This window comes from Zingiber officinale, chromosome 10A (assembly GCF_018446385.1).
Source record: "Zingiber officinale cultivar Zhangliang chromosome 10A, Zo_v1.1, whole genome shotgun sequence".
NCBI classification, from domain to species: Eukaryota; Viridiplantae; Streptophyta; class Magnoliopsida; order Zingiberales; family Zingiberaceae; genus Zingiber; species Zingiber officinale.
This window is the reverse complement of record NC_056004.1, coordinates 89,237,533-89,247,405: the sequence shown is the minus strand read 5'-3', so window position 1 is coordinate 89,247,405 and position 9,873 is coordinate 89,237,533. Positions and strand designations below refer to the sequence as shown.

At 39.1% G+C, this 9,873-nt stretch overlaps 1 protein-coding gene across 1 annotated transcript; it reads left to right on the top strand.

The window, feature by feature from the left end:
- The first annotated feature begins 376 nt into the window (after window positions 1-376).
- On the top strand, window positions 377-3,123 carry LOC122027855 (anamorsin homolog). The gene is made up of 8 exons (XM_042586866.1): window positions 377-509; window positions 622-769; window positions 1,861-2,024; window positions 2,108-2,212; window positions 2,300-2,462; window positions 2,536-2,672; window positions 2,766-2,840; window positions 2,925-3,123. Exons 2-8 carry the CDS (start codon window positions 628-630, stop codon window positions 2,961-2,963), a joined length of 825 nt encoding a protein of 274 aa, XP_042442800.1. The 5' UTR covers window positions 377-509; window positions 622-627; the 3' UTR covers window positions 2,964-3,123.
- Window positions 3,124-9,873: the final 6,750 nt, after the last annotated feature.

Here is a 9,873-nt window from a genome sequence, read left to right as displayed (position 1 = left end):
GGAGAGGTGCTATTTATATTTACAATCTAATCATGATTATGATCCGATCGTAAATGATTGAGATTTTTTTTGGATTCATCGTCCCTATCATATTATAATTTTTGTTCGGAGTCGACAGTAGGAAGTCATCCAAAGGACACCCTCATACGGTGCCTAGTAATCTGGTCACTTATCCACCACCGGAGACCTTCGGACGGCCGGAGATCATCTACTCTGAACAAAAATTATAATTTGGTGGGACGATGAATCCAATAAGAGATCATAATCATGATCGAATCGCGATCACAATCCAATCGTAAATGCGAATGGCATATCCGCTGAATAAAAAAAAAAATCCTAAGAGATCTGTGCTCGACCCGCGTAGGCCTATAAAGACCCTGCTGCCTCTCTGTGGTGGTTTCCTTCACCGCCCACAGTTTGCGAAACAGCGGCACTGCGTCGGTCGCTTCGGCGATTACTTTTGGGGATTTCAAGGTTTCTCTTCCAAATCAGGGAGTAAGGACGTCTCGGTGAGTAGATTTTGCCTCTGCTTCAGTATTGTCGCTTGATTTCTAGGTTTCGTCTTCTAGTTTGGGAGTTGTCGATCGATTCGATAATTCACGAGTGAGGATGCTATTGCAGTGCGCCATGGCGGGGAAGAGCAGCGCGCTTCTCCTCACTGACGATGTGGCTCTGGATCTTGCTGTGGTCTTATCTGCGATCAGGGACATAGGAGTTGAGGCGATCTCGGAAGATGAGGTGGCTGTTATTACCCAATGCGAAACACTTGGTAATCTTTTCACTTTGTGCTTATTAATATTAATGCATGTTCTTGGATGGAAGGTACAGCGCTGGTATTTTAAACATTTTTGTGTTGGAAGAAATTGTTTGTTCTGTTGTAATTAATTACGTATCCAAGAACCTTTTTTCAATCCATGGTTGTTTTTATGGCAATATATTTGTTGGGGATGAAAGACTGCAGCAGCATCCGGGAAATAGATCAGTCCATTCCATTTCCACTGGTAAATGCGACGAAATAGATTAACAAAATGCTTCAAATTTCATGGCTTTGACCTAAAATTCGAGGCACATGACAATTTTGAAAGACAAGTCTGGTTGACTCGGTTTTGCAAAATGTTTACAAGAATGTTGAGCAATTCAATGCATTGGTGTCAATGCCACCACCCGATCGACTAACCAATAAATTAAAGAACACTTAACTATATTTTCTCTAAGGCTGAGTTTACTTGGGTGGAAATATAGGAAGGAGAGGGGGAGGGGAAGGATCATTAAATTTCACATTTTTGTGTTATTCTTCCTCTCCTTTCTACCGTTCTATCTTTCCATCCAAGTAAATTCATCCTAAAACTCTCTCAACGGTTCCTCAAGCACACTTATCAGATATCAAGTGTCTAAGGCACAAGCAATCTAGCACACATGAAAAGTCTCACATCTTAAGTCAACATCCAGTAGTCCTATCTTGCCCATTCAACATGAGGCAAATGGTCCATTCAACCTGCACCACAAATTCAGGATGTCTGAATCCCTAGAATGGTTCATCTCTTTACTTCTTGTTGCAATCCACTAAATTTTTATTATCTTCAAAATATTACTGAACATTATATTTTGGAATAAAAAATAAAAACTAATTGTTGAGACAAATCAAACCCCTAAACCATGTTATCCAATCACCTAAATCTTGGATCATTCAAAACCTACTTTATATATTATAGGATAAGAAAATAAAGCAAATTGTTGTGGAGTTATCACATATTAGTTCCTACTAAGCCAAAGATCCTTGCAATATTTATATTTTGCATCCAAGTCAATCTTGAATTATATATTTTGTATCAAATTCATATTGGCTCACCTATTTGACAGAAGGGAAATTGTCCAATGAATCTTCATCTTTTGATGTGGTTGTTCTTGCTTCGAAAAAGTATCAGCTGATTGGAGAGCAGTGGCTTCAAGAGATTGGCCGGGTGCTTAAGCCTGGTGGCACGCTCCTATTACAGGCAATTGCAGTTTTTGATATATCAGAAAAGGTGACCTTTTTAATTTAATCATGAAAACTTTCTGTTGCTACTAAACATACAGAGAGTACAATTTTAGACCTGTATTTTTACAGACAAGTTCAACATTGGAGCGTAAACTGCTCATGCAAGGTTTCGTTGAAGTGCAGCCACTAGAAATGAATCATTTCCTCTCAGTTGGAGATTCTCGATCTATTAGTGTGAGATTCCAACATTAGCAATTTCTTCAACTATCACTTATTGCATCTCTATTTTCAGTAAACTAAACTGTTTGCACTTTGCTCTAGATTAAGGCTAAGAAGGCCTCTTGGACTACTGGTTCATCATTTCCCTTGAAGAAAGCCATGAATACTTCAGTACCAAAAATTATTGTCAATAATGAATCAGATTTGATTGATGAAGATAGCCTCTTAACTGATGAAGATTTGAAGAAACCGCAGCTGCCTATAAGTATGATAGACAACTTCTCACTTTACTGTATTTCCTTGACAATCAATGACAGTGTTTATCAATGTTGACTAAGTTGGGGACTGCGAGGTCGGAAGCACGAGGAAGGCTTGCAAGAACTGTACTTGTGGCAGGGCTGACTCAGAAGCGAAAGTTCAGAAACTAGAGCTAACTGCAGAGCAGATAAGCAATCCTCAATCTGCCTGTGGCAATGTACTTCACAATGCACATTCAACCTTGTTTTTGAAGTTCTATACTGTGATTGACTGTTTCAGCATTCCTTGATCAACCAATTTCATTTTCTAGTGTGGACTTGGGGATGCATTCCGGTGCAGTGGATGCCCTTACAAAGGCCTATCCCCTTTCAAGTTGGGCGAAAAGGTATATATATATTTGTGTTTAAACATTTTTATTTTGTTTGATAATTTTTGGTTCCTCATAATTAGCTATATTAAATATTTTCAGGTTTCTTTGTCTGGAAATTTTCTGGCTGCTGATATATGACTTCTTTTGGGATTGGACGAAATCATTTAGGGGACACGGTCACTTGATATTCTCCTCTTTCATTTTCTGTTTTCTTATTATATGTGGAAATTTCCTATTTACCAGGATGATATGCTAAATCAAATTGGATCAACTGGAGCTCATTATCCAATTCGGTTTATGGAATTGATCATAATCATTTCATAGATCATCTATTTCATGCCCCCACCAATTGATAACTGCATGGATAGTTACTTTAACATGTCTTTTCAATGGATGCAAAATGACTCATAGGGTCTTTGATGTTCCTATGCAAAGGTCACTGTGCTAGAATAAAATATCTTCCATAATTTACTCCCTTTGATCATAAAAACGGAATAACTTTTATCATGTGCTCACAGGACGACTGGTAGATTTGCTATAATGGGGTAGAGATTAATTCCTGGTGGGCGCATATCTTCGAGGAAAAATTCCTTCCACCTCCTAGTCATTTGGTAGTCAGTTATCAGCTGACCCCTTGATTTACCTACTTTCACATAATCTATGAACGGACTATGTGCAATGTTTGAGGTGAGTGTAATCGTCTTTTCTATAATATATAGAAATTTGATACGCTGCACACCCGTCGTGTGCGATGCCCGTGGGTGATAGAGTAAGTCAAGGCATCTGAAAGTGATCCAGGCAATCACTTTGGGGCCCTCAGATTACTTTTGGGTGTCTCGACTCACTTAGTTGCTCACGCGCGTCGCACATGGCGGGTGTGCTCTGTGTGTGTATAAATATCGAGTTTTCTTATCTCGCGCCTCTTACACTGCACATCTTGTAAGCATCTTGAAAAAAAATTGTTTATTATAATCTAATTCTTAAATCCTAAAGATAAAATCTTAAATGGCCTAGCCGTAAGTAAAGAAAATAAAAAAATTGGACAATGCATAAGCGCGCGTCATGCATTGTCTAGGATAATAACTCCATATATATATATACACGAGCCGGTCCTTATTGTTTAAAAGCCCTGGCCCAAACTATAAATTATGTCTCAATTTTATCTTCCGAGTACTGCTTCTTCTAAAAAGAAGCTTTTACATCATCCATCATAGAATATATATACCTACAAAAAAAACATAGAGGTAATTCATTTGAAGTATCTTTGTGATGCACTTTTAAAGGCAAAATTATTAATAATAGTAAATAAAATTGTTAATCCATTTAATCTGTCTCCAATCATTGTGGTACGTAAATAAGATTTTATTAATTTTTATTTTGAAACACTACTTTTGGTAGATGTCATTCTCACGAGTACTGTCAATTGTTAGCTAGAGCCCTAGAGTCAATCATTTGATGATTGTATTTTGGATTTATTGTATCATATTCTATATAAATAAAGACATTTGGATTTTGGTTATTATACTTACTTGTATTGGTGCCAAATAAACTAAGTATAATAATGTCCTCGAGTAGATGGTTCTCACCTATATCAATCGGTTAGTTGAACCGATAGTGAGATGATATAGGGAACGCTACTCTTAATCATTCCTAGTCGAGTATTAACATTCAGGGACAATGTTAATGCAATAAGACTAGCATGTAGGTCAACTCGATGACTTGATCTCACAAGTCATGGATATAGAGATATCAAGTTGACACATGGGTATACATTAGAGAATGTATACTGAATGACCCGCCATGAGAAAGTATCATGGATCGTTATATGAGTGTCATATACTTTCTCATGTGGCTATTAGTATGACTACTAGTCCTTAGACCTGAAGTCACCATAGATCCCTACATAAGGAGTTATGTACTTTGGTTTCGTCAAACGTCACCCGTGGCTGGGTGGACTATAAAGGCGATCTGGGTATATAACAAATTATGCGAGGGATGTGAGTGATGTAAATGGAATCTATCCCTCCTATGGAGAGACATCGGTATTCTTGATAGAGTGAGACCAGTACATGCCCAAATGAGTCAATATAGGATATTGAGCTCATTTGATTTAGTGAGTCTACTTGGAGTTCAAGATTTAGATTGGTCAGAGGATGACACGGTCTATGCCTCACATTGACCAATCTAGATGTCTAGGATAGAAGGACACTTGTCATATATTGTGAGGAGTCATAATTAGTAGTCACAAGGTGATGTTGGATCTCAACATTCTTGTAACTTGGGTAGTAATGATGTGTTGCTAGATACCGCTCATTACTTATGCTCCTAAATGGGCTTAGGGGCATTGCCAACGTTACAAGAACCTATAGGGTCACACACTAAGGGCAATTAGATGGAGACTAGGTTCATTTGATGAACCTAAATGATTAGGTTCATATGATGAACCAAATTGGATTAAGAGTAATCCAAAGTAGGTTAATTGAGTTGGACTCAAGTTGGTTCATGTGTTAAGTGAGTCTAATTTGGACTTAGACTCATTTAATTAATTTTATTTAATGAATAGAGATTCATTAAATTAAAATTGGTTTGGACCAATGGTTAGATTAGATCAACCAAGGGATAGAAGTGGTCAAGTTTGACTTGACTTAAGTAGGAAGATGAAGAGTTAAGTTTTGACTTGACTTTGACTTGACCAATGCTACATCATCAAGGCTTCTTCATTTGGTCAAGTTTGACTTGACCAAATGCCACCTCATGGGAATTACCAAGAGTTGACTCTTGATATTCCATGGGGGTTACAAGTCTTAATGTGGCCGGCCACTTTTAGTGTGAATGAAAGTTTTATTTTCATTCAAGGCTAATTGATTTCATCTTCTTCCTCTTGCTCACAATTCTTCTCTCCCTTTCCTCCTTCTTGCCGAGACCTTGCTTGAGTGCTAGCACACTCTAAAGGTTTCTTCTCCATCTCTTGCTTATGTGGATACACATAGAGAAGTGTCTATTTTGACACTTTCGAGATCCGGCGAACCGAGGACAAGCGGGATTGCGAAGGGCTTCGCTACAAAGGTATAAAAAGGTTTATCCTTACGTAGATCTACTGTAGATCATAGTGTGATAACCCTTTTTTCACGTAGATCTAAGAGTAGATCTCGGTAGAAACTCGTATTTGTAGTTTTTGAAATTTTTCTTTGCACGGATCCATTGGCTTTGGGGCTTTCGGGGTTTCCGCGACGCGAAAACACGGTTTTCGCGGCCCGAAAAACCCAATAGTGGTATCAGAGCCACGTGCGAAGCTTGTACGAGTTTAGTTTTTGTTTTTTATGACAAAAATTCAGTTCTGTGATATTCTGTAATTTTATGGTTTGTAGAGTTTTTATGGGTATTTTTCTCGTAGAAGCGAAGCAAAGTGTTTCGGCACTTGTAGGCTTCGACTACCGAGAAGAATTTTTCAAAACGGCAAAGTTTCGCCCCAAAATTTTTTGGAACAGCGGGCTAAGGCGCTCTTGGATCGCTTAGGAGCAACTCGCGATGGTTAGATCGCGGGTAGGGGTACTGCCCCTAACCCCGCAAGGGGATTTGCTCCGCGATTGCACCCGAAATCGCTAATCGGGATCGCCGGGAAAAATTTACTCATAAAATCTGTAAAATTATATATAAAAAAATTACAGAAAATTATAGAAATATATAATTTTGAATTATATATTAATTTTGTGATAGTCATGGCCCAAACGACCCAAATTGGATTTGGAAATGTGTTGTAATTCATAATACGGCCTGCGTGCCGTTATGTGATGTGCGTGCTGTATTTATTTTATTTTCACGACCTGCGCGTCGTGCCTTTCTCTTATATTCTGGTTGTAAATTAGATTTAGACTCGAATATAACTCGAGTTTCAAAATTGTAATGTAAATTTTGAGGCGGTGGAAGGTCCACTCGAGACGGAGTTACGAGGAGGACGCGAGCAACACGAGGTGGTCAAAGGAAGGAGCTTGAGAAGTTGTTAACCTTAGGTTGACCATCCGATCTTCTCATTGGCTTGAGAAGATCGTAGTAGGGCCATGACATAATCACAAAATTATTTAATTAATTGCTTATATGTATGTGATGCATGTTTAATTAAGTAGTTAATTAGTGCCTAGCGATTAGATTAGATCTAAATCGTGCACAAGATGCACCCTTACGATTAGATTAGATCTACATCGTGTACAAGATGCACCCTATCGATTAGATTAGATCTATATCGTGTATATGATACAACATCGACGTTTAGATTAGATCTAAATCACGTCAACTCTAATGCCTACCGTGCCATGATACCTACCACTACCTCGATCGCATGCTGTTGTTGAATCTGCCAGAGCAGAGCAACACATACTATCTTGGTAGGGTACGGAAGGACAATCTTGGTCCTGCCTATTAACGCATGGGTGAGTACAACTCAATTAGATTGAGTAACTAGTTAACTCGATTGGATCGAGTACAACTATAGGCATTCTTCCAACGGTTGGAAAGGTAGGACAAAATCACGTTTATATTAATTCTCGGGCGTATTAGCCAAAGCTAACTCGAGTTTTAATATAAATACGGATTTTGATCCTATAAGCAAGAGTTGCATAGAGATGTAATTGGTAATCGTTATCTACCGATCATACTAAGTCTTGGGCGTATTAGCCAAAGTTAACTCAAGGGTTAGTATGATGTGGATCTTGTCCCACATGAATTATAAAATTCAGTGGGAGCATCATTTAGTTAAAGACCTAATTAAATGATTAAGAATATGATATTTATTTCTGTATTTATTTCTGTTGTAGAATTGTCATGACGTCGAACACGAACATCTTCTCTCTGCGTTCTGTCCTTAAGAAGGACAAGACAGCGCCGACGAAGCCAGCGAGAGACGAGGCCTGGGAAAGCTCCGTCGCTACACCATGCCGTTTTATTCCTTGTTTCATTTTTCTCTGCCACGTAACGGTTCTTTTATTAGGTTTTGCTCGCCGACCATGAACTCGAGCTTGAAGCAACATGAGTTGATGGGCGCTACGATATGGTTGAACATCTTTGTCACCTATATCAAGGACAAGCGGGGAACTCAAAGAATACCGGAAGATCTTAAGAAAAGAGAAATAAGATTTCTAATTCAGGTATACATGTTATAGAAGTCAACCTCTATTTCTTCATCGTGGGTATTAGATCCCGGATGTGCTTCAATGTACAAGCGCTGAGGAAAAGTAGAGCATTGACGAAGGTGAGATAGACCTACGAGTGGGCAATGGTTGCTGCTATTGCTGTAGGAACTTACCATCTATCTCTTCCCTCGGGCTTGTACTAGAATTAGATGATTGTTGTTACTGCCTTGACTAAGAACATAATTTCAGTTTCTTGTTTGGACAAGAAAGGATTTTCGTTCAATAAAGAACAAATGTTGTTCCGTCTTTTTACGATATGTTCTATTATAGTGCACCTCGATAAGCGGACTCTATATTCTAGACCTTGAGAGCCCTATCTATAACGTAAATACCAAGAGGTTCAAGTCAAATGACATGAACCAAACCTACTTCTGGCACTGTCGCTTAGGTCATATAAATGACAAGCGCTTATCCCAACTCCATAAGGATGGGTTCTTTGGACTCATTTGATTTTGAATCATATGAGATATCCGAGTCATCCCTACGAGGCAAGATGACCAAGACTCCTTTAGTGGGCACAGAGACTGATTTGTTAGGACTTATACATAGTGATGTATGTGGCACTTTCAATGTTGCTTTGCTAGAGGCGGTTATAGATACTTCATCACATTTCTTGATGACTTCAGTAGATATGATTATGTACTTGATGACACATAAGTCAGATCCTTTGAAAAGTTCAAAGAATTCAAGAATGAAGTATATAACCAATGACAAGAGTATTAAGATATTTCGATCGGATCGAGGTGGAGAATACCTTAGCTATGAGTTCCGTGACTACCTAGTGGGATTCTATCCCAACTCACTCCTCTGGAACACCACAGTGGAATGATGTATCCGAAAGGAGGAATCGTACCTTATTAGATATGGTACTATGATGAGTCACACAGATCTTCCGACATATCTATGGGGATATGCTCTAGACACGGCAGCTTTCATTCTCAACCGAGTTTCATCCAAGGCCGTGATAAATACACCATATAGGATATGGACTGGGAGAGATGCCCAGGTGTCTTTCATGAGGATTTGGGGTTGTGAGGCTTACGTTCGACGTCAAGTCTCAGACAAGTTAAAATCCGAAAAGTGCTACTTTATTGGATATCCCGAAACTAAGGGATATTATTTTACATTCCCAGAAAGACTCGGGTCTTTCTAGAAAGGGACTTTGTTTCTAGAAAGACTAGTGGGGCACGTTCGATCTTGAAGAAGTTCAAGTTGCGAACAATAGCACCGATGCCTCGATGGAAGTCGAACCACAAAGTGTTGTTGATGATGTTGTTCCATAAGGAGTTGAGGAACAACAATCAGTAGACATACCTCTTGGCAGGTCCGATATGGTACGTCAGCCTGAGAAATACTCATTTCTCTTGTCCGACCATGATGACGTTGTGCTCATGGAGGATGAGTCTACCACCTATCGGGAAGAGACCAGATTCTAGAAATGGCTAGAGGCCATGAGATCCGAAATGGAATTCATGTACACCAACCAAGTATGAACTTTGGTTGATCCACAAGGGTAAAACCCATTGGGTGTAAGTGGGTCTTTAAAAAACATGGATGAGCTTATCTATAAGGGTCGCTTAGTAGCTAAAGGTTTCAAGCAGTTTATGGTATTGACTATGATAAAACCTTTTCTCCAATAGCGATGTTTAAGTCCATTCGGATCATGCTTGCTATGCAACCTACCATGACTATGAGATATGGCGGATGGATGTCAAAAGCGCGTTTCTGAATGAACCAACTCGAGGATGTGTACATGACACAACCCGAGGGTTTTGTAGATCCAGAACATAGAGTATGCATGTTGCATAGGTCCATTTATGGACTAAAGCAAGCTTCTCGGAGCTGGAATCTTCGATTCGATG